The sequence below is a fragment of the Anser brachyrhynchus genome, assembly GCF_964034855.1.
Source record: "Anser brachyrhynchus genome assembly, chromosome: 17".
Lineage (NCBI taxonomy): Eukaryota > Metazoa > Chordata > Aves > Anseriformes > Anatidae > Anser > Anser brachyrhynchus.
The window spans coordinates 10,401,571-10,426,482 of record NC_137710.1 but is presented as its reverse complement, the minus strand read 5'-3'; the positions used below and the strand labels follow the sequence as shown (position 1 = coordinate 10,426,482).

Here is a 24,912-nt window from a genome sequence, read left to right as displayed (position 1 = left end):
TATATTCATTGAGGAATACTTTGATATAAAATCACGACAAAATTTATTCAGTACCTTGTACAGGGATATATAGAGACAATGAATTCAGAGGAGATATATTTTTAAATAAGCTTTTTAATGTGTTGCATTGTTTGTTTACTTCTCCTTTCCAGTTTTTACGGTCTACCCAAATGCTTAATGTAGAGAGGAGACATGCATTTTAATTTTTTTTTATTAACAACCATTTAATGTAGTTCTGTTCCAGCTAAGTAATGTCCCAGACATGTCCTAGTTGTTTGAAGATGAGTGTACTGTAAAATAAGACCACTTTGGGTCTTTTTATTTCCCTTCACACAATGTATTATAACCACAGTAGGACTAGTGCTTTGGAAGGGCTCTTTCTGGCTCCAAAAGCACTGCTGTAGACAGATGCTTTTAACATTTCCAGAAGCTTAGTGCTGCGTTGTGAGGCAGAAATAGAAGCACTAGCTAAAGCACCAGCAAGGTTGTTGCAGTTGCATGCTTTTTCTTTGTGAACAAAGCCACACGGATGCTATTAGGAATTAAATCAGAATGGGGGGTCACGATCACCCCTTCCTTGGAGCTGCACTCCAGTAGCATATTCAGTGGTTATGAAGTACACAAAACAGCTGTTGAATATAGATAACAGTGCATGGACTGGTCTATTGTATTATTGTATACTGAAAGTTTGTTTTGTATAGTTCAAGTGATGCAGCAGGTGTTTAAGTGTAGAAGGAATACAACTTACAGATTGGCGATTATGAATTTATAGCTGAAACAAATATTTGACATCCTAAAAAGAAAAATTAAATCTAGAATTACAATTTCAGCTGTGCCATTTCCAGTTAAGTATATAACATGTCATCTAAAGACTTTCCAACATTTTTCATAATAAATCGGTTAATAAATGCAGCTGCTACATTGTGCTACAGGGTTATCCATGACTTTAAACCTTTATTGAGAATGGTTTAATTACAAATAAAAATATATTTATGTATAAAATCCCTGCACGTAAAATACCCCTTCCTTTGCTGTGGACATCATAAAGGAAACAAAGTGATTACACATTTTCAGAATGCATACTTTGATGGACATCATGGAAAACAATGTTTCAGAAAATGCAGATGTTCTGAATACTTGGCCAGTGAGCTTCTTTTTAACCTGAATTTGCATCACGTAGTCTTCTTTTGACTTAGGTTCTGCTGCTTTCTTGTGTTTTCATCTCTCATAACTGTATTCCATTTGACCATAAGAGTTCCCGTCGCAATGGGTGGAACTCCTGTTTTCTCTGTATTAACTTAAACAGCTTTGGTTCTTTATCTTTCAGTTCTGTTAACTATTTGAACCCTGGGTACCAAACATTTAATGTTACACACCATCTGTACATTTCAGACCACTTAGCATGCCCTTATGTCCATGTTTTATGTACAAGCTCAAGATTCACATACGGAGGCAAATATTCAAGTCTTTTTAAGAATTTTTAATTAGCTAACCAATCCTGCTCTAAAAAAATAAATCCTGTGGCAGTTCAATGCTACAGAATGAACTACCTAATGGAAAATGCCTAGGTTAAGAAACTAAGTGCTCTTATCAATCTGTAATTTACATACCTGTTAATTAGTAACATAGCTAATACGATCTCTCTAAATCAAACATCATTAATTTGGACTTGGACAGAACATTTCCCAGAGCAGTAGCCTTCTGGTGACTTATTTTGGAGGAGTCATAAAGCATTATCTACTGTAGATTTTGTACTCTGGTCATTTTCTGGGTTTCTACTAATGTATTTATCTATACCACTCATAAATTACATCCTGATTTTTATTTATTTTGCATATATAACTGCCAGAATGTATTCCAACTTCACCAGTGCTACGCAAAATCAGATGCATAAAGTTTCTTGTCACGCAATTCTGTTCAGAACTTTTCAAAGGCTACTGCATTTTACATCTGTTATTATTTTTCAGCCTCTGTGCACAGAAGCACTCTTGATTCTACTGTTTGCTTAATGTTTTCCACGTCTTATAGAAAGTCAGCAACTGATAAAAGATGTCTTTTCGTAGAATTTTTTTTATCACGCTGAAAGTAGGTTCCTATTTATTATTTCTACCACTCAGTAACAATGTCCTTTAATTGTTCCACACAGTTCCAGAACTTGGACTGTTCTTTTCCTAAAACCATGCCAAAGGTGTGGGATCTCTGTCTTAAGTGCAAAACAAAGTTTTGTCAGCTTTATGTGAGTACTAACAATTTTTCCTACCCATTTTAATATAGGCAGGACTGGAGATCCAAGACTTGTAAGCAATTGTGATGGACAAATCTGAAGTAGGTGGCTATTTCCTACACTTTTACAGTGCTCCTCAGCAAAGTAAATAAACTCAGGTAACACATGAAAGGATTATGAATGGGCTGCTAACAATTTCACTTCAGAATGTCTGAACAAAACTTCAACTTAATGCAAATACACCTGAAGTATAAGAATAACTAGAGTTTCTGTCTTTTTTACTGTAGCAAAGAGAAGTCTGTATTCCCCATTTTCTTAATTGATTTCAACTCTTAGAAGGTCACTAAATTAATACCAATAGCAAAGTTTGGCTCAAAGTATGATTCAGCATTTCAGTTGCAATCCAGTCTCTCCTGTCACTTAAAATTTACAAACAAAATAATATACCATTAGTGTGTGAATGAATATTTTCTGTATTTGCTTAATAAGTTTATATTTAGATTGGGCGCATCAGAAACTGGCATGTATGGATGTCACAATGCTTAGAGGTTTTTTTGCAAAGAGCCACAAAGACTCCCATGTCCAAAAAAGTGTTTAAACATTTGGGGTAATACAGAGTTCTGGGCAGTCATCTGAAAATACTTAGCCAAAAGAGATGCAGTTTGTAGTGCAAGGGATCAATCCCAATAACTGCAATTCAAAACTTAATCCAGTGACATAAATACTAAAACTGTAAGGTGAATTTTGTACACAGGAGATTTTCTAGAGTAAATGTTTTAATTCCTACAATACTGGTGAGCCAAAAGGCATTTTCATTATTTGAAAGTGGTTTAAGTTAGTATTTCTTCCTTTCACAATACCCTGCTGAACCTCAGATCCCTAAATTTAGGATGAAGATCAGCCCTTGCTGCTTTGAAAGAGAGAAACAAGTATTTTCTATTTTTTTCTGGTTTTGTTTACTTAAACCTACGTGTGTATTACCAAGTGTTAAAGTTCATACATTTGGTGCTTTTTTTCTCATGTGTTTAATTTGAAAATAAGCTTAAAGTGAAGAGGCTTAGGGCCTGTATTTTGAAACTGCTGTCAAATGTGCAGTGTTAGAAAGGAGAAAAATGCGTGACATACATTGTAAAATCAGATACTTCATTGGGAATAAAAAGGTAAAGACAGCATTGCAATATAGTCCCATCAATGTCTATAAAGCCTCCCTTGTTTAAGATCCCACTGCAGTTCAGGAGCAAGGTCTCTGCAGGGGGTGTCCTGAGACAAGCAGCCAACTGCCATGCAGGCTGCACCAGAAAGGACCAGAAGTATCGGGTGTGGATGTCAGCTGTCTGTGTAGATGAACAGAATATCCTCATCCGTGCCGTAACTTGTCCTGGCTTCCTCAAAGTTACTGATGCTGGTGCAGCATGTTCCTGTAAAGGAGGAATAAAATGTTAGTAAAAACTCAGAAGACGCCTGTGAAAGGCTCCTATTCTGGGTCTAGCAGCATCTACAAAGAAAAGTACTGTATATAGAGTAGATCTATTGTTGCTTGTGTTACAGCTTTACTCGCTCAAGTAGATCTTCTCATCTCCAAGGCTCACTGAAGTAATGAGCTCACTGAAGTAATGCTATAAATAGGTCTCGAAGTAGTCATCTTGCTATACTCTGCACATAGGTACAGTGCAGCATCTCTCACTAGCCCATCTTGAAGCCAAACAAGTTGCTAGAATGTGTATCTCAATGACTCAAGTAAATCACAGCACAGAATGCAGCAATAACTTCGTGCATGTAGCACAACCCTTTCTGCCAAATTGGTTAGTTATGCTTGAAATACATGCTAGTAGGGGAACTCCAGCTATGGCTCTGTGTTATGGATGTGTTAAGTAATGAGGTGGCTGAGAATCCACCCAAAAGGAGCAGGCTACTCACGGTCAGCATAGGCAGGGTTGTTGTAGTAAATACTCCCTGAGGCTTTGTTGTAGCCACACAACACAATGAAATGGCCCTGGTAGTCAGGATTCCTGCAGAAGCACTTCTGTCCAATGGGGAGGAAGCAGCAATATTTGACAGGACTTGAGCAAAGATCACACAACAGCAGGACTGCATTCACTAGGACGATGGCTACATGACCTTGGGACAGGTGTTTTTGGATGTCTTGAACAGTTACTGTGCTGTAGGAAAAAAAAAATCAAGTTTATTTGCAAGTTTAGGAAAGAGACTGGCATTCAGTGAAGCTAAACCCTCCAGGCTTTGCTACAAAGCCTGACAAAACCTGTGCTATTCACGGTCTTTTGATCTCACTGCTGCTCCTGAAGTGCAGAGCAACAGCACTGGATTCTGCAATAACATAGATGTAATCTCAGAATGTATCGGGTGCCTGGGAGAAGAGTATTAAAGAAGTTGGCAACTTACTCAGTAATTTAAGAGACTTTTGTTGTGGGAAAATCACAAGTGAAATGTTCTATCCTGCTCTTAGAAAAGCTTAACTCCGAAGCACCAAATCTTCATCGACTGAGTGGCTGAAGATCATGTAATCACTAACCAACTTAATGCATGCCCAAATTTGTCTCTTTCACACAGGAATATGCATCTCCCAGTTGCAAGTTTGGACTACCTGATTCTTTTGAGGCTGTACTTCTATAGTACCTCTTACAGAAAGCAAGTATTAACTAAACATAACCTATAATCTCATCTGTTAAAAGCTGTCCTTCACTGAGGCAGATGGTGTATTCCATATGCATTAGAACTCATCCCTTGGATGTGTTTCAGATGTAGGGCTGCGTGTCATACCTGACTGAACTTGTTTTTTTTAAATCTTTCCCAGTGTTGCTTCTCCTTTTTGGTGCCCCAAGCTCAGTACTGCACAGGTACACATGTATTCTGTCCCTGCCTTGATCAAGGACGCGATCTTAAGATTTCTAAACCAAGATGGACTGACCGTCCCTTCTCTCTTGACACAGCTCCAGTTAAACAGGTGGTGCCTGCCGTACAGACTCTGTGTATGTTAAAAAGGACGCTTAACAATTCTGTTAAATGAAAGTTGCATTGCAGCATTCAAATAATGTTGTGGCTGCCCAGTACCCTCTCTTTTCTCATTCCTAATCACTTACCCCACTTTGACAGAGATCTAAACCAGCTTCACTATAAAAGGGGGTGCACCTCAAGCTGAACATGGATTAGTTATTTCCCATGAATAACAAACATCATTGTCAGTTATAGGTTGTTAAACAATTCTACAGTTTTTCCTCTTTTCCTGGGTTTACAATTCTTTCATTGAGGTTCTTTATTTTATCCTCCCATCAGCAAAGGCTCACATGCCAGCTTTCTCTTTGTGCTTCTGTCTAGGAACAGAGACCTATAATCTTTGCATAGCTCTAGGAACAATGGGCTGTGTGTCCACATAGCATTCTCCTTAATTCAAATGACAATGATACTGAACAATGGCCAAGTAAAGCTCTGTAGGCATTCCCTACTTGGGTAGTCTTAATGGAAAATCAAATTCAAAATATAATAGCCAACTTCTGTCAACATTTGCTAATCACTCTGTCATGACTACTGTTCCTTGAATTTCATTATTAACTCTTTGCGTCCACTCTTTTGAGATATAAAGTAAAAAGACTAATTCACCAAAAAGGCTGTGGGTCTGATTTCAGCCTTTCACAAGTTTAGCTCATTGACTCCAAAAAAAAGCATGAAGCCCCCAGTCTCCAAAGAGCAAAGAGAGAACAACAAGCTTACCACTTCTCCACCAGCACCTTGCAGGCTTTGGCTTGTGCAAAGAGCTGATTTACTCGGTTCTCTTCTGTGTCAAAGTGCTTCCTATAAAATGACTGGAGATAACAAAATTTATGAACTGGAATGATGATCACCTCAGGTAATCCACCATTTACAATGTCTGCTAGCAAGGGCCTGTGTCAGTTGGAGATCTGGCTATGGGATAAGAGCTCTCTCCCTTAGTTCACTGGTAATAAGAATTCTTGCTTTAAATTATCAGTTTAATTTCATTCCTGGTCAGTTACTGTTGCAATTTCCAAGCAGTGGCTATTCATCTGCCAACATGAAAGAAGGCTGTCTGGTTTCTACTGGGCAGGAGGCTGCATCAGAAAAGTCGTTGCTTCTATATGTGTCCATTGGTCCCCTTGGTAGCAACCTTGAAGAAGTTCTCCACGGACATGAAGGCTGAACTGGCCTCTAGAGGTGGTTCCTCCAGGCCAGGGGTGAGGCATGGTGGCAGGGAAAGTGTGGAAGCACAACCACTGCCTGGGCTGTACCTGTTCTGAAGAGAGCTAGAGGGCTTCAGTCTCCGAGGCTGTTGAATAGTCTGGAACCTTTCGAGAACACTACACAAAATCTTTTTTTAAAAATTCATATAATGGGACTAAAGATATGAAATACATGGGATTTTATCTAGCCTTGCCTTTGGAACTGATTCATACCAGTTTGGGCAACAGACAAACCTTGTTTACAGGAGCTATAGTTAACCATCAGTTACACAGCAGAGCTTTTCTAGCATGACGCACAGCAGTCTCTTTTAAAACTGCCTGCTGTTTCCCAGTAGGTAAGAATACTAACCTGATTTTTGTAGCCCTTGTCCACTCCAAGCGTCTGGGTGCAAAATTTATGCTTAACACCGAAGTGCCGCATTAGGTAGGCCAGGTCAATAGTCCAGATACTCTTTGTTAACTGGAGCTCTTGGATGGCTTTCTGAAATTCATCATTGTCCAAGTGATTCAGGTACCTATGGGGTTAGTAAAGGTAGGGGAAGGGAAGCACAGATCTTAGGAGAAGCAAAATGTGTGCTGTAGCCCAAGCTTCCACATCACAGGAAGGAAAAACTGAAACAATGGGCTTGGCTAAGAAATAACCAAAAAACATCCCACAAATGAGCCACAAATTTAAGGGAAGGGAAATGGAATAGGGAATATTTAACTGGATTTATTGCTGACTTTTTATTAGAAAAGTACCAGTATCTCAACTGCTTTATAACGCTAGAAGTATACAGGATGCTGTACAATAGGCAAGCTATACTGAGCAAGTACAGAACTCTGTCCTGAAGGGCTTACAATCTATACATACAATCTTAATAGAGCAAACACAGAGAGGAGTGTTAAAGACTAAAACTTGCTTCACACAATAGATGGATTTCAAAAGGAGGAACTGCAAAGGAAGTTGGCAAACTCGAAGGAAGCTCGTCTTAGGTACTGATGACAGAAAAGGCAATAAAGGGGAGATGGTCTTGAGAAAGTTTGGGATGTTGCAAAGGGATGGAGAGGGGCAGTAATGAAGAGTTCTGGAAGTCAAAACAAATGGAATTAAATGCAAAAAAAATAATACTGGAATTGAGGAAGCAGGGTAAACAAGGTCAGATCAACAGGGTGAGAAGATTAATCTTAGAGGCTGAGTTTTGGGCAGACTGGTGTGGCAAAGGGAATGAAGAGGCAGAGGTTACAGTAGTCAAGATGGGAAATTACCAGCACACGGACTAACGTCTTGGTAGAAGGGATGGAGAGAAATGAAAATCTTCTGCTTCATATCTACTAAGTGGACATCTAAATAGGTATTTCTCCTGCACCTAAGCTCATGTTCCTCTGTGGAAGGAAAGAGGAGTTCAGCAGAACAGCTACTGGTTCGAAAAAGAAAGAAAAAAAAAAAAGAGGGCAATACAGTGCATTGTTTTGAAGTTGAAACTACTCCTGGAACAAAACTGTTCATCCCCCAGATTTGGGGCTCAGCAGGACCGAGGCAGTATATACTCACAAACTGGGATAAACCTACCCATTGCTTGAAAATACAGAAAGGAATTACATGATCTGCTGTGGTAAATACCAAACCTGAATTATAACAACAGGAAAGAGGGATAACTTTTTATCAGCTTAAGCATGCCAACCTGCAAAGTTCTTAGACTCAGTGCTGAACGGATTATTTTCAATCAAAATAATTACTCAAAAGGTCATAAGTCTGTCTTAGTTTCTATTTTCCCTTGCTTCTCCTGGAGGGCTGTGCTAGGCCCTGGCAGTAGTATTTCTCCAAGGCCACCCAAGAATATGTGCTCTTGTATGACTCAGTCAAACTCTCAGCTGCTTCTGCATGCCCCTTCTCCCTGGATGTTCCTTCCTGATCCCCCTCTCCCACGGGATGGGATTTCCCACCCCTTCCAACAAAACCAGTGACTTACTGGAGCACCATCCTGGAGCAGGCCAGCCCACAGTCCCAGTGGTACAGCTGCTGGATGATGGGCACTTTCAGCTGGACACATTCAACTGCAGTGAAAACACCCCGTTGTGAGCAAAACGTAAAAGGTATCAACCCATACAGGAATGCTTTTCTGTACCTCAGCGTTCTGTAGTGGGAGAAGCTTGGGAATGGGTGGTCCTGGAATACACACAGTAATAACATCCCTTGTATTTCCTTTAGAGGTGGCACTGTGGTGGTTTCAGTTTCAGAAACACCTTTTAAGACTTGAAGGGCTCTAAGTGTTTTTGGCTGTTATTGCTACTTCAAAGTTAAGCAAAGTTAATCATAAAAGGTTTCTCCAAATAACCTAACCTTTGATCTGGAAAAGACCCTTGAAAACCTCTGTTAATACAGGGTCAGGTCAACTACGTTCCTGGATGGGGATAAAATGCATTCAGTGTCGGCTGGTACTTCTAATGTAGCTTTATTTATAAGACGCTATGGATAATGCTAGTTGTAGTGGTATAGTTTTAACGTAGCTTTATTTATAAACGCTATGGATAATGCTAGGTGTAGTTTTATGCTGCTCCCTAACGCAGTTACAGCCTGCCGTAGGGACGAGCCAATCCCGATAGCCTGGACTTGATTTCTCCGCAGTTGTGCCACTGTTTAATCACGACTTCGAAAGCCGGCACACCCCCGGTACGGTCTGTGCTTTCCGAGCATCTACATTACGGTGCTTCTAACGCAGTCTCCTGAAGACAGAAATAACCCCCCTGGGACCAGGACCCGCGCCTATTTTGCCCTTTTTCTCGGCACCCCCCGTTGTTATTGCTACCCCGGGCCTCAGACGAGTCCAAAGACCGATTTCGTGCCGGGTGCCCGGGGAGGCGGCGGCAGCCTGCAGCTTCCCCACCTCCAGCCGCCCCTCAGCGCCCCCCGGCCTCCCCGCGAGCCCCCCCAGCCGCCTCCCGGGGCCGCGGGCGGGGCCGGCACTGACCTGGCGGCGGCGGCGGCTCCCCCCCGGCCCCCCGCGGGCTCCTCATGGCGGCGCCGGGTCCTGCCGCCCGCTCACTGCCCGCCGCGGGGGAGCGGCCCGGCCATGCCCCGCCGCCCGCCCGGCTCCTCCCGCCCGCCGCGCCTCGGGGAGGAGTGGGGGGGGGGGGGGCACGGAACCGTCCTGCCGGGGCGCGGCGGACCCCGGGCGGCTTTGGCGGCGGGGCGGCGGGCAGGGCCGGAGCCGGCAGCTTTCCGCTTCCGGGCTGCGCTGCACGGCGGGAAGGTGGCGGAGCCATTACGGTGCGCGCGGGATGGGCCCGGCTGAGGCGGCGGCGGGCAGGGGAGCGGCGGGGCCGGGGCCTTGGGGCCGGGGTTTTGGGGCCTTGAGGCCGAGGGGGGTGGCTGGGGCTGGAGCCGTTCCCGGACCGTTCCTGGAGGCGGCCGGGGCAGCGGCCTGCAGAGCGGGTGTCCGCTATTCCCCGGTTTGGTTCCCTGCGCCAGAAGTGTGGGGAGGGCGTGGGGTTGGCGCTGGCTTTCGGCCCTTCCTCCCACAGGCATCTCTCTGGAGAAGGTTTATCGATACGTGCATATGGGGCAAGAGACAAAATCACCTCCCATAGGGAAAGCCTATTACACAAAGCATTATGAAGCAACTTGTACGTTATTTCCGTTATTTTTACTTTTTTTCCTCCCTTGTCGCAGGTGTAGAGCCACAGCACCGCAAGCATGTCGATTGGAGTGCCGATCAAAGTGCTGCACGAGGCAGAAGGCCACATCGTGACGTGCGAGACCAACACGGGAGAAGTGTACCGAGGGAAGCTTATTGAAGCTGAGGACAACATGAATTGTCAGGTATGTGCTGTAGAAGGATGGAAGGCAGGCAGGCAGGCTGACCTGGGCTTGGAAGTGATTGTCTGCAACAGATGGACAGCTTGATTTAAAGACCCTTGGTTTTAGTCTTCGGATAAGTAAAACTGTGCTACTGACGCCCTTACCGTAGTAATTTGGGATTACTGAGCATGCCAACAGGACACAGATTATTTTTCTGGTTTTAAGAGCATGATTGGGAATTCGTGTCAATTTTATCAGAGTTGTTAAAGTTTTGTTCTCTAAACAACTTTTCTGCAGAAGTTCTTTATTTAGTGCGTCATTGGAGCTGTTTTTAATGCACGTGCCTTAAGGCATCCCAGGAGGCTTAATTTTGATTGTCTGTATGCAAATCATGGTTGAAATCAAAATGCTTCTGTAATAGTTACGGCTAGCAGAGGTTTGTGAAAACTAATTTAATACAAGAAAATAAGTTTTATTAGCTTTGTTTTCTACTCAAACTGTGGAGAAGGTAAAAATTCTGGTTCCGCTTGAATAGTGGCACGTTTAGGAGTATATTTAAATGGTGCTGGATGCCTTGTATCGCCACTCCGGTTGAGAAGGCAGCATGTTTGGAAAGTCTTTGCCTTTGGTACTTGAATCCTGGCTGTATATTCTGCAGGCAAGAATAGTGGGAGCCCAAAACTGTGCTAAAGGCTTCTGTGAACGCTGATCTTTATTTTCCAGATGTCCAACATAACAGTGACGTACAGAGATGGGCGAGTGGCACAGCTTGAGCAGGTGTACATCAGAGGCAGCAAGATACGGTTTCTAATTTTACCGGATATGTTGAAGAATGCTCCTATGCTGAAGAGCATGAAGAATAAAAACCAGGGTTCTGGAGCTGGGCGAGGAAAAGCAGCTATTCTCAAAGCTCAGGGTGGGTACAGTCTGTTAATGATTTCGTGTCTGTCCTCCCCATCCTCTCTCCGTTTTGCTGTAGAGGAGCTCGGTAACTTCGGTCTCTATCACCGAAGAAGCATAAGCTGTAAGAAGCTGAATGACTATTTCTTGTATAGTTTTTGTTTCATCTTACGGTGAGAGTTAAGACTCAAACTGTCCCATGCACAATATTGATGTTGCAATAGTTCATGTATGTTAAGTAGTCTTTGTGAAATAGAGACTTGATATAAAATTTCAGCTTTGGTTTTCCAGTGAAGGCAGCTGCCAGCTGTTTGGACTACTTGAGGAAGGATTCAGGTGTTCTTGTTAAACTTTTCTGGGGAAAAATGATCAAACAGTAAGATGATACTGAAATTATTGGGAAACAGTAATTATTAGCATTTCATCCTCATTAGTACCTTTCTCATGTGTGCAGTCTAGTTACAACAAGACTTGCTAATAGTCATGAGCTCTAAAGTCCTTGGTTAACTCTAGCAAATGCAGTAAGGATGGGTGTGGGAGTAACAGCTGCTGAAACATAGCAAGTTCAGTTGCAAATTCTAGGGAGAGTATGGGGTCTTAAATCTCATTGGCTACAAACTTTGTGAGTCAGATTAGAATGACACAAAGTGTGTTAATCTTTCATTGGTCTTCATACACATTGCATCTGTTATAAATAGCAAGACTGTAACTATTGGTTATGTTTCCTTACACAAGAAACTTTTGCTTACTGTGTCACATTCTGAACTTAACCTGAATAGGATGGTTTAGTTTCCATGCTTCTAAGCAAGAGTCTTTGAGAGTTATTTATTTTTGGTTTTGTCAGTTTTTGAGATAAATATGCAGTTATATCAAATTCATGTAATCCCTGGTGTTTTCTTTCTTCAGTGGCTGCAAGAGGAAGAGGTCGTGGTATGGGCCGTGGCAACATCTTCCAGAAACGAAGATAATTTTGGCCTTGTCCAATGTGCTTTTTTTATTAGGGGGTATTAACTGTACTACATGTGTGTTGCTATCGGTTTTGTTTAATAAATATTTCTGAGAAGAACTTGTCTGCTCTTATATGGCAGGACTCCTCTTGGTCACATTAGAGTTCTGGCTTGTTTCTGTAGGTGGCAAATACATTTTAGGTTGATTTCGACCTTAAAAGTGCATTGTTTGGGAAACAGCAGACTTGATATCTAGATTTGACTTCTTTGTACTTTTGTGTGATGCGTTGAGTTTTAAAGATCATCTTGCTTCCTTTTTCTTGTTTAATCCTGTTGTTGTTCACTCTAAAGAATTAGAAGCTATTCTTGATGAAGAATTTTTAAATGTTTTGAAGTTGTGTTAGCATCTGCATTTATGGAACATACAGCCAAATGGAGGCAGCTTCCTGAGAAGCAAAGCAGTGTTCTTTTGCTTCACATGGATCTACAATAGATACAGGTCTGTCTTCAGATTTGTATGTTGAGCTTATTTTCTTGTATTTTGTATTTTTTCTCTTGGTACACAGGAAAACTTTTCACTATAAACACCTAACTTTAATATTTGGTGGACAGGCTCTTCTAGCCTGAGTCTTGAGCCTGCTTGCCTGAGGTGAAAGATTTGATTCTAACCCTGATAATAGTCCACTTGTTTTTCCTCTTGCCTGGGAAGATAAGACAAAAAAAAAAAAAAAGAACTCGTTGTCAAGGATTAATTTGAAGTGTTCTGTGAATCTGAAAGGTGTATGGGGAAGGTCATAAGGATGGTTATCTGTTAAAAAGGCTCTTTAAAAAGGCTAATCTTTTGAACAAAACTTAGGCCTAACTTTCGCTTCTGTTTTTAAAAATCTATACTTGGTCACATTGATCACCAGCTCAATTGTAGGAAGCCAAATTTAGTTGTAGCTTTATTCTGCTAAAAGTATGGTGTGGCTGTTCTTACCGATATTAATGATTGAGATATTTAAATTGTACGCGCCTGTACCTAACTGCATACTTGCATACAATCAGTTATCAGTCCATACATGTATAAGAAGCTATCTAGTCTTGCTCTTCTCTGATGTGTAAAGACTCTCCGTTGTGTGCAGACATGAAAGTTGAACTAATGTATTCAGTTGTTGAATTGTCTGTAAATAAAGCAGCATTTGATTGCAGATCACTGGAAAACCCCTGCTATTTTTTTTTTCTGGTTAGTAATGATCCTAAATATTTACATGAGAAACATCTATGAAAAGTTTGTGATGTGTTTGGGATTAATTTATAAAAAACTTTGCCTTCTTATGCCTAGATTGAGGAACCTGACTGAAAGACAAGACAGTTTTCACAAAAATGCTTCCAAACACAGCACGTGAGCCATGCTCATATAGCAGTAATGCTTTCCCAAAGACAGTATTTCAAAGAATCACAGAAATTCCATCTTGAAGTGAGTACCTAAAGGAATTTTGTAGTGATATTGAACGCTTTTTTGTGGGAAATCTGTTGTTCCTTGTATCTGCAATCACTTGAAAGAGAACCCTGACTGACATTAGCTGATCAAGCCCTTCTCCTCAGAGTACATCTGTGTAAAATCCTGGCAAGCAAAACTGGTGGTCTACCTGCAGAGTGCAACCTTTCTAATAACTAGTAGAAACAGTTGTTTGTACTTTGTGGAGCTCTAATATTCAGCTTGTTTCCAGCTCTTACTGTGGGAGAGGACATTTGTTGCTTTCACAGAATTTCCTCCCCATGCCTACATAAGTTACTGAATTTCACAAGAGTGTTTTGAGAAAAAGCATCTTAAAATCAGCATGAAGCAGAAGCCCATTTTGAGTCTTTGTAGTAGATGCCCACTTGAGACTCTCCTTTTTTAACACACAAAGGAGAAAAGAATTCCATCCTGTTGCTATGCCCTGAGCTTCATAATAAAGATTGAACTGTCTGCTTGTAGTAGTCATGCTAAAGCCTGGGATCTCTGGAGATGGTGGGTAAGACTAGGTGTGTTCTCTTGGCAGCCACTGGCTTTGCTTGTTGTTACTAGGTGGTGGTATGTGAGATGTCAGCTTCACTAGCAGATAGCATTATATCTATGTTATATTTAGATGTTTTCTATTTGTAGTCTGTTAATTGTTTTTTATGCATTTTAATACACCAGGTTTCTGTCGCTAACCTAATCTGAGTTTTTGTACACTGGAGTTACTCTACGGACAACAGGTAGGATAGAGATGGCACAATGCATTGTTTCCTGTATAACCTGAGGCAAGTGTCTGCTGCAAGATTTTACAGGATGCTGCTTCAGCAGCTATAACAGCTTTTTCCTCCCAAAACAAACACCTGATAAAAATCTGAGATTGATTAGTGTCACAATAAATTGCTATGAATATAACCTAGTATAGGGTGGGGTGTGGTGTTGAAGGATGTCAAGCTGTTCTGCTTTAAAATGGGTGTTGTCCTGGCAGTGGCTAATGTAGGGTGACTGCCAAGGGAGCTTACTGTTACCTTGTTTAGGAGCAGGAGATACAAGAAGTGTGCACACAATTTGAACAAAGAGAAATCACTTTGCTGGATCCCTTTTGGATCTGGCTTCTAGTGGGTCTCCCTGCAATCTCTATGGGAAGCTAATAGTGAGGCTTAGTGCATTTTTTTTATTTTCTTATAGCGACTATCAAGTACTTCCCAGCCTTCAAAGCTTTATTTTATTTTTCTTAAAAGCCTTCAAAAAATATTAATAAATGGAAAAGGAAGCAAGCCACAGATGGGGAACTTGACTAAAAGTACTTTTTGGAAGAGATTCAACATTTTGGCAAGACTGAAAATCTGTCCCACTGGCTTTATCTCTCACTATTTCCCTCTGGCTCTTAAATAGCATGTAGCCCTTTTCTGAAGGATACAACTTCTTTTGCAGAGGGCAGGGAGAAATGGCACCATTTTTGACCACAGAGAACCACTGGAATGGCAAAGGTTTTGAAACACCCAGGGAACCCTAAAGAACATAACTGTTAAATGTAATTTTCTTAAATTAGAGCTGCCTCACAGTAACATATTTTTTGTGGATTATTTCAACTAATGATGATTGCATTACGTTTTCTATTATTTTTAGAAGTTCCTGTTCTTCCTTCCTGTGCAGTGCCAAGCTTCTGTTCTCTCCATTGAGATCCCTTCTCTTCCCTGAAACAGTTGGTGTGCCATTCAGCAGCACTGAGGGTAGAGGGGCAACCAAGAATGTCAGAAACAGGAACCCTCTGTAGTAGGTTTGACTGATGTACTACAGGGTTTGTTCTATTTGCTTTAAGAAGTTTATACTCCACTTGATGTTTCTCACCCTTTATTTTTGTAGGTGTCCACTGAACACTGCAAAGAAACTTTTTTTTTCCAACTAGTATTGCCTTAGCTTTTAAGATTTGCTTAAAACATATAACAGCTCTGATCCACCTCAGCTTTAACGAAGATACTGGATTTTGCATGAGCAAAAAGCTTTGCACTGTGAATTCAGTTGAGGCTGAGTCTAGGATGAAATGTTCACCCTCTTCAGAAAGAAAGATACTGGGAATTAGTGTTGAAAAGTTTGAAGTTTTGTAATTGTAGGAATGAAAGCCAAGACAAAGATCACTTAGCAATATCTTATTTGTTGCTTAAAATTTGACTAGACCAACTGATATGCCAGTTTGTTACAGGTTGTTCTGAAGATCCCGTGTGTATTATCCTTACTTGCAGTGTGATAAATTGAATTTCATTCTAACAAATGTTGTCTCCTCCACTAGATGGCTCTGTAGGTAAGTGAATGAAATACATCAAACCAGAACCCTTTGGAAGGGAAAAATGCAAGAAATGTGATTTCTGGTATAAAGTCCATTAGGATAATGCTATTACAAACTCCAGCATGAAAATACACAGCCTATTTTCCTTCCTCTTCAGCATTCCCAGTGTTGGTTTCATAGGCAACCAGGTTATTCCATCTTGGTGCTGTGTGTGTCCCACACGTGGCTAATTGGGCATGTGCAGTTACAGGTAGGCATTACAGATTCCTCTAGTTCAGCAATGTACATGATCTATTTCTCTGAGACAGAGGACACTATGGACAGATAAGGCATCTATCCTTATTTGACACTTTTTTTTTTTTTGTCTCAGATAGCGTTTCTTTTCACTCTGTCATTGCTTTGTGCATGTGCTTATAAACCTCTTCCCATTCAGTGGGTTCAGAGCTTACTGTAGTTCCCTGTTTTCAACAGAAACAGACTGATACTCACCTGAAGCTTTGACATGAATTTATGTGTTTGATATAATCAGTGTAGATATAATCAGTAGAATCACTTTGAACTAATGTGGGACAGAGAAGCTACGCTGCAGCCATGTGAAATGATGTATGGAGAAGTGCAGGTAAAAATTCACCTAGTCTTCCTGAGTGAAAAGAAATAGGTTGTGCTCTGGTACAAAACCACAGAGGAGACACTAATAATAGCAGAGAAGAGTTAAATGGCTGGAGAAGGTATCACTTGAAAAAATTGCTTTGTGCAGAACTGTGGGACTTTTCCTCACCAAGCAGGTGCTTTCATCCCTTACGTGCGCAGTTCTGCTCACCAGGGGGTCTAACTTCCATCTTAAAGCTATACTTTTCTTCAGTTCATTTTCCGAGGGTACTCTGTGAAATATCAGTCTGAGAGGTATTGTGTTATGAAGGAGAGGCTGGGAACGGATGCGGTGTAGATGAGGTAAGTGGCAAGCTATGGTATCTCTTCTCAGAGACTAACTACAGGCCACATTGCAAAAGCCCCACTCTCTGGAGTATTAAAACTTGGTTTGTACCAACTCTAAAAATTGTGGGTGATTCAGCAGTCTCTTACTCTCTTCTGTCAGTGAAAGTCAGAAGTTAAGGGATATGGGCCCTCAATCTGCAATGTCTTCCAGAAAATCTCTTCTAGAAGGGCAGAATGGAGTGGAAGATGTGAATTTCTGTTGCTGATAGTCAGGGTCACTGTGTGGTCTCTATCTCATAGCTACTTAAAGCTTCACAGTGAGGTTTCATTTAAACTAGAGAAGTCCTATCTCCTTTTGCCATTGTGATGTGAACAAGGATGGAAGGTTCACATCCCAGTGGAGTCATGATCTTGTGATGTAGCAAAAGGTGGACTTCTGAGGTCTACAAACAAGTGTCAGTGATCTGGTTGCTCATTTGCCAGCCATGAGTTAAAATGGAGGAAGAGCTCTCCCAGAGTTCTTTGATGTTTCTGTGCTCGCAAAGGCAAAAATTAAAATCTGGACTTGCACCTTTTTGCAGCTAAGCTGATTTCAGACAGTAGGGGTTGGTCCTTCTCCTTTCAGATTAGATAGTGATAACTTCATGGGACTGCTGTGCTTTCAATGTTTCTGTGGGAGGTAATATAGATACACCACATTTAAAGCATGTTCTAGAATTGCCTTGAAACAAATGCTGGTATGGGCAGTGTGGTTTTTGTTACTTTGCAAGCAAAAGGATATTTTTCCCCACTTCCTAATTTGCTCACGGACAGATTTTGCCTGAGGATAGAAGAGCTACCACATGATTACAGTGTACTAGTGCCTGAAGCTGCCAAAACCGCGCTTGCCTGCAAGTATCTAGCCAGATCAAGTTGCATTTTAACTGCTTTAGGTGTCCTGGTGTTTCCTGGTCCTGTAATAATAGTTCTTCATAGTGTCAAGAGTACTTTGGAGGTAATGAATAGGGAAGTTCAGTCCTCTTCTATTAATTCTAGCTGTTCCTCGAAGACTAGGGTATGGGATTATTTAATGCAGTGTAGAGACTGACGTTAGCGTATGATATAGCCAGCAGGTTTGGGATGTTTTTACTTCACCCAATTCAGACATTTAATGAGAAAAGTATTTCGGTTTTGTGTGTGAGCTGGTTGTTCCTAGTAGACAGGCTATTATTCCTGGCGCAGGGCCAGACATTGCATAAGCAAGCATTGTGTAGTCCTCTGCTGCTGAGCAGAGACTGTCGAATAGGAGTCTATGAAAAGTGGAGGTTTTCCAGCATCATTAATTCAGGGGAGAATGTTGAAGCCCTGGCAAAGAAAGAGATTGTTTTCAGAAGATGTGTAGTTATGCTGAGAGAAATGAAAAGAATGGCAGAAAAACACTATTATTGTTTGCAGCAAGCATTTAATTTGTTCTTCATTTTCTCTTGATTGGAGGCATAAACATTTGTTGTCTGATTGGGGGTTCACCCTATTTCCAGCTCCGTGGAGAGGTGCTAGTACATCCACTCCAGAGCAAACCACTGCTTGTTGTGAGGCAAAACTTCTCACAATTTTTTCCATAGTGCCTAAAGTGTTAACTGGGAGAAGAACAGAGCACTTAGAGGGAATATCAGCAGCACTGGGCTGGTGATGCAAGTGGAAGGTAATGGGAATGCCTGGATCTGCAGGGAGATGGTGTGCTAAGTGAAACTGGCCATTTGGCTTATTCATGGCTCCATGCTGTGAAGTGCCTGACTGCACAAGGGCTTTCATGTTTGGTTTTTGTTGTTGTTTGTTTGCTTGTTTGTTGTTATTGTTGTTTTGTTTTGTTTTTTTTTTTTTAAAAAAAAAGATTGTCACCTTGTGTTTCACAAGGGGAGATGGAGACCAAGCTACCAAGAGGTTCAGACCAGGATTTGAAGACAGATTTAGGCCCATAACTCCTGTTGAAAGACCCATGTGGTGGCATTTTAGGTTGCTTATTGATATCTTTACAGTCCTCTAAAATCTGAAACATACTGCAGGGGGAATAATTCTTTTTTTTTCTCCTGACACATCGTCCAGCTGAGACAGAAGTGAAGTGTGGAAGTTTTTACTCTTCTATAACAAAAAAGGTGTTGCTGTTTTTTTGCTTCATGACTGAACAAGCTTTCTTCATGTCTGTAGAACAGCTCCACAGTACTTTTTTTTTTTTTCAAATCTCAGTCATCGAAGATCACCATATAAAACTGCACATCAGAGACACCTCCAGAGCCAGAGAGGAGGGCATCATTTTGGCTGCAGCCTTATTCACCTCTTGCTTTTGAGGAGAGTTTGGATGCAGCAGTGGGGAGTGCTGTGTCCTGGGAAAAGCAGGATTGAATGCGCAAAGAGGAACTGTTGTTTTCACCTTTTCTCTGGGTATTTGTTAGGATATGCTGTCTATGTGTTGTCTTTTTGCTACAACCTTCTTGTCTAGCTACTGAGCCAAATTTGACATGGAATAAGTGGATGAAGCTCTAGGGAACTCATTAGAGGTTTTTCATGTCAGCATTTGCCTCCAAATACATGAAGTTTAATGCTAACCTTAGGCTGAGATTCGTATCATGGGACGTGCTGAAGCCTCTGGCTAGAGGCTGTGTGTGGGGAGGGCTCTGGTAGCAGCCCTCGCTTCACCTCAGAGCCTTGTTTTCAGAGAGTGCTTCAACCACCGCTTCTTCAAATGTGATCCTACCCCTATCCTCATGCTGAAACTAATGCTGTGGGACACCCGTGCTAAGAGTTACACAGGGAGGATAGCACTAGCAAGCAGCCCTCGTTTCACTTTGGCACTCTGATCCCCCTTTACAGCTTGGCTGTCCCTGAAAACAGCCCCCCCTAACGAACACCACCCCATTCCTTCCTGCATTGTGGCATTTTGCCATTTCTTATTGCGATTTCCCCGAGGGGCTGAGGGGCTTGGCTGAGCCATGAGGGGAAGCTGCTGTGGAACCTTCTGGAACCGGCAGTGCGCGGGCAGGGCAGCCCGGCTTCTCCTCAAGGTGGCCCCTGCAGCCAGCACCTCGGCACAGATGCCCAGTGCAGGGCAAGATGGCAATAGGTCAAAAATATGTTACAGGGGTGACCCCTGGCGGCATCCTGCTGTTCCCTGAGGAAGAGCCGTGCCGGCGAGTGAATGCCCGGCTCGAGAGCCCAGGAAGGCAAAGCGCCTTGCCCGTCTTCTCTCCTGTGGGGCGGCTGAGGTGTGTGCCTAGGAGTGTGCTTATCTGGCCTGGCTTCATCTCTGCCTAGGGAATGGCAGGTAGGCTTACTTTCTTACTGTATTGAAGAGGGTCCTTCTGTGTGTTACCACAAGGGAGTCTGCGTTACGATCTTCTGAAGCAGCCCACGCTTGAGGAGTCAGTGAGCGCTGCCGATTTGGAGGCACCTCAGCCAGCTAATACTTCCACAAGCATTAGCAATGCAAAAGCTCACAGGAGATGTTGCCGCCTCTCCTGCTCCTGACCTTTCAGCTCAGGAGGTGACAAAAGGGCTAATCTCTCCTTTTGTCTCCCCCTGTTAGCGGTGAGAAGGCGGGGGCTGCCCCTGAGGGCCCTGGGCTGAGGGGTGGGCCTCCAGGGCTGAGACACAGGGGAGGGCATCTGAATATCGGAGACCTTGGGCCTCTCAGCGTCTGGTTCCACAGCCACGTTGTGCCTTTGGTGTCCTCCATTTCACTGTCTTTCGACTGCAGTCTTTGGAAAAAAAAGCCACAAAAAACCTGTTGGTAAAATGAGCAGTTTTGTTTCGACAACTTTATTGTGTTGGGATACAGAGGGAGCGTTTCCTTAGACGGCAATGGTTTTGGTGTCTGTGGTGGAGCCCTGTGAGGGTGCTGAAGTATTGGTGTACCTATCCAGAGGCAGACATGCTTTCTCAAGCATAATGTCCACCTGAGCTTGAAATTCCCAGGGAGGGGAATTTTTTATTTTTTTAATTTTTTTTTTCTGGTGGACTTGCAGGCCACTCTAGCTGTGTCTGCTAGTTCCAGTCAGTGTCCTTGAGCTGAGCACCAGCCAGCTGGTCCTGGGGTTACCTCTGTGATGTGAACCTCTTCAGTTCTTGGTCGGGATCTCCAGAATAAAAGAGGTTATTCTGTTGCAACGGAGTTCAGATAAAGATACACATCTTTAGATGAACTTTGCTTCACAAACCAAACAGCTTAAGGGGAGTATGGACAAAGCTCTGCTCAGAGGTCTGACAAGACCTGAGGGCAGCTGCTGGTCTGGGGAAATGCTGTTTTCCAGTTTTCTGTGGCCATCTCTATGGCCATGTAGCTGTTGGATAGCTTTCCAAATGCTTCCTGTCATTGTATCCAACTTAAGGCATATTGCCTCAAAAATGGATGGGGAGGAATAATCCTCATGAAGAAGTGCAGAAACAGTCCGATCAGTAAGCAGTAAAGAATCTATTCCCCACCCCTGTGACATGCCTGCGTGCGAGTTGAATAAGCCTGATGCTGTAGCAAGATGTGTCAATGTTTTTGTGGTTCACTTGCTTTTGAGGCCAGTTTGGATGCAGCGGGGGGAGTGCCAGGCTTTGGGAAAAGGAGTAAATGCATGTGGAAGAAACGCTGACTATCCTCTTCACTCTTCTCCGGGGGAGGTTATTGTGTGGTTATCGTATTTTGTGGCTGGTTTCAAATCAGCATCACTGAACTGGAACGCTATCGTGTTGAAGGGGAACAAAAGAGACTCATAATCAAGAACTTGATGTCTCAAAGTAGATCAAGATACAGCCATGGCTTCCTGGAGCGCTGGCCTCAGCTAAGATTGTTCCGGTCTATTTTGTGTTGTGAACTACCTCTTGGCAGCTTTGAACCAGCTATTGCATCTATTTCAAGAGCACTTGTCTGATGCCAGTAAACTGCAAAACAGATTCTCTTGTCCGTTAATAACCATTTCCAACTGCTCCGAGCCTGGGTAGCTGGGCTTTCTGCCAGCTGCCCTTGAAGGCCCTGATACCTGCTGCACTGTCAAGATACTGTAGTGATAAGAGGTTGTTCTGAGACACAACATTTCCTCTTCCATGATACAAAGTGCATGCAGTCTGGTGGTGGACAGAATTACCTCTAAAGGCAAATGCTGAATGCTCTTTTGCTTGCTTTTGGAAGAGGAAACAATTTAAATTTTGGCAACATTGTCAGCAACTGTTCACTAAGGAGCCTGTCAGTCTTCCCCAAACAGTGCAAATTCCTTTATTGTCCAAGCACTCTTCTGAACAATGAATTACAGGTTGAAAAAAGAGCTTTGGTGGTGAGGGCGGGAAGGGCCTTGACAGGTTCTGAAGTGTGTGAAATGCATCCTTACCTCAACAAAACAATTAGCAGTTATTTGGATGGAGCCACGGGAAGGCAGGAGGCTTGTGGTGGCCTCTCTGCTAAGCATCCTGCTACCTGGAGCATGCTGAGGTAATTATCCTGTGTTTTGTGGTCAGAGCTGGTGTAAAATAAAGGACAGAGGAGTGAGGAAGCTGTTGGCCAGCTAGGGAAGGAAGGAGCAAGTGCATTTCTGTTTGAGTCACTGAAAGGCTTTGACCTGTCCCTTTTTCCCTCTGCTGCCTGGCACCGATGGCCTACCGGTGATGCTGACAGTGCTCACCAGCATTTTTGGCCGGGACACTGCAGGTGGGCATCTCCCTCGGCCCTGGGAGCTGGCAGGAGGGCGCTGCGCTAGGAAGGAAGCTGTCCGCACGATCAGTGGAAGTGGGAGTTTGCTGCCTCGTGCAGTGCTGCTGTGTGACTAGATCTGAAAAGGGACTGAACAAGACCAGGAGGAGGAGAGATTTCTAGGGGTATTTTTTAAAGCCTGGAAAAGATAAGATGGTGGGAGGTGTGGCATGGCTTTGCACCTGGTGACCTCTCCTTATGGAAGGCTTCTTTTGAAGGGTGCACTTACATGTTTCACTCTGAGATCTTTTGTGAGACTGATTATCTTGTGGGATGTTGGGGTGAGGAAAGGGCTGCAATACTGCTCTGCTCTGCTGCAGCCTCCTCCCTGCTGCATAACATACGTCTCCCCTCAGGCTGACCATTTGTATTTTACGTGCAGAGGGAGGGAGGCTGGGAAACTGCCAGGGATGGAACTTGGTCTGGTGTGTGAGTCTGGATAGCGAGGTGTGTGCTCCTTGGAGGAGCTGAGGTTATAGCCCTGCAACAGCAAGTACAGTGCTCAGGAGAGTATTCAGTACGACAGGGATCCATCTCCTGCTGTGCTACCTCGCAGGAGACAGAGGCTCTCTGCAAGGCATCCTCTGATTTAGCAGGAGAACAGAGCTGGTCCCTCTGAGTATCAGTGAGGAGACCCGCACCAGCAGCTCATCCTTTTAATCCCCTTTGAGAGCCCTGAGCTTCCACCTCCTGTACAAGGAAAGGCTCATTTGGGTTGCGTTATTCCCTCCGGTTTGTGAACTCAGCTTTTATGAAAACAGCTTCCTTTGGATTTGGTTGCCCGTCCTGCTCCCTGAGCATGCATCTCCTCTGTAGGGCTGTGCGGGGGCATTTCCCTGCTCCGGGGCTGCACGCACACTGCTGTGCTCCACCTGCCAGTGCAGCCAGGAGCTGTCAGGGATCGGCTGGATGTCCTGCAATAGTTTGTCCGCAGCTAAGCTGCAGCCCCTTAGAGTGGATCCAAGGCACTGGTGGCTTCCTAGGCCAGGACCTCATAATGTGCATTGGCACATATTCATTCACAACCAGCTCTCCATGGGGAGCTTTCTATGGCAAAGCAGCCAAGTGCATATGGAGGAATAAACACAGGTCCCACAGCTGCTCAGCTGAACCAGTCTGTTTCAAGCCGTGCTTTCTCTCTTGCTCCTGGAGCTGCCAACTGGCAGCCAGGCATCACCAGTGACTAGCAGAGAATTCCCTTGCAAGGGGCTGAATGTCTCCTTCCCATCCTGCTGGTTAGTGCAGCACGCACCGGGCTGGAAATGGTCTGCACGGATCCTCCCTGGGGCTGAGCCAGGGACTCTGCAGGAAAGAGCTGAGTCAGTGGTGGCTGCGTGCTGTGGGTCTTGCCTCCTTTCTGGGGCGTACTGCCATGATGGAAGGGCTGCGAAGGTGCCTCCATACAGAGCCTTACAGGCAGCACTCAGACTGAATGCTCAGCACCTTGATACGTCTTTCTAGATATGCCACTGTGACTCACCAGGTGGCACTGAGCCTTCATTTAAATGCCTCGTGCCCGAGATTTCTTCTTGGCACAGACTGCTGCTCTGCTTAGACTGTAAGAGTTTAAGCAGATTCTACTGACATTCAAAATGCTTTTCATTTTTGCTGAAAGGTACTTTAGAAGGAAAAGGAGGAAAAGGAAAAAAAATAAATACCATCTCTTCCACAATAGGGGAGGAAACAGATACTGCATGGAGCGGGGAAATGTGAGCTGTGGGAAAAAGGCAGGTGGTGACCTCTGAAAGCAGCATAGCCTTTCCCCAGTGATTGGAATGGCCATCGAGAAACTCTATTTTGCCTTCTGCAAAGCAATCTCATGCTTCCCAAACACAGCTCGTGCCACAGAAATTACTCTACTTATCCAGATTCACTGGAAGGGCTAAAAAGTGGTTTGGGGTGAGAACTGTACAGGGGAACACGCTCCCTTCCTGCCACCAGTTGTGGTGGGGCCTAGCTACATTAGCGCTCCCTGTTCCCCATCCTCCTGGCTAAGCACCATGTTCTGGCGAGGGGCCTTTTCTCTCCCACCTTGACTGGGATGGGGCAGCTAACACCTGGCCCCAGCTATATTTGCTTTACCTCTTGTATCTTCTGCTCTTTTGGGTTGGGAGGACAGAGCCTTTACAACGCTTCTGTCTGCATGTTAACAACACGAAGGTTATAAGGAAGGTTATGAGGTCCTGCTCCAGTGGCAAAGCATCCCGTGACCCAAGTGCGAAGAGGACCAGGTCCAGCATTCGCAGTGTCAGGTTATAATACTTACAGGTGTCTCTAAAGCCAGCCTTCTTCCTCAAGGGACATGGTCTACTTGAGGTTTTTGGCGGTTGATCAGAGATACTGATACCACCCGGTGCCCCCACTCTCGGTCCAAAGGGGAGAAATCACTTGATAAGTAAGTATCACCAATTTGCTTTTGCAACATCTTGAGAGATCAGC

General features: G+C 43.5%; 3 protein-coding genes across 3 annotated transcripts in view; 2 read left to right on the top strand and 1 right to left on the bottom strand.

Moving 5' to 3' along the window:
- Positions 1 to 930: 930 nt before the first annotated feature.
- On the bottom strand, positions 931 to 9,682 carry GUCD1 (guanylyl cyclase domain containing 1). The gene is made up of 6 exons (XM_080560113.1): positions 9,387 to 9,682; positions 8,388 to 8,472; positions 6,785 to 6,950; positions 5,951 to 6,042; positions 4,142 to 4,383; positions 931 to 3,642 (listed from the first exon to the last, which is right to left on the bottom strand). The coding sequence occupies exons 1-6, from the start codon at positions 9,679 to 9,681 to the stop codon at positions 3,551 to 3,553; spliced, it is 972 nt and encodes a 323-aa protein (XP_080416239.1). The 5' UTR covers position 9,682; the 3' UTR covers positions 931 to 3,550.
- SNRPD3 (small nuclear ribonucleoprotein D3 polypeptide) lies at positions 9,552 to 13,266 on the top strand. Its single transcript, XM_080560128.1, has 4 exons — positions 9,552 to 9,685; positions 10,088 to 10,237; positions 10,940 to 11,132; positions 12,023 to 13,266. Exons 2-4 carry the CDS (start codon positions 10,112 to 10,114, stop codon positions 12,082 to 12,084), a joined length of 381 nt encoding a protein of 126 aa, XP_080416254.1. The 5' UTR covers positions 9,552 to 9,685; positions 10,088 to 10,111; the 3' UTR covers positions 12,085 to 13,266.
- A 6,665-nt stretch (positions 13,267 to 19,931) lies between these two features.
- The window catches only part of GGT1 (gamma-glutamyltransferase 1), a 66,276-nt gene continuing 61,295 nt past the window's right edge, over positions 19,932 to 24,912 (top strand). The window contains exon 1 of the mRNA XM_080560063.1: positions 19,932 to 20,067. The gene's annotated coding sequence lies outside the window, so the exon portion shown is untranslated. The remainder of the gene's footprint in view (positions 20,068 to 24,912) is intronic.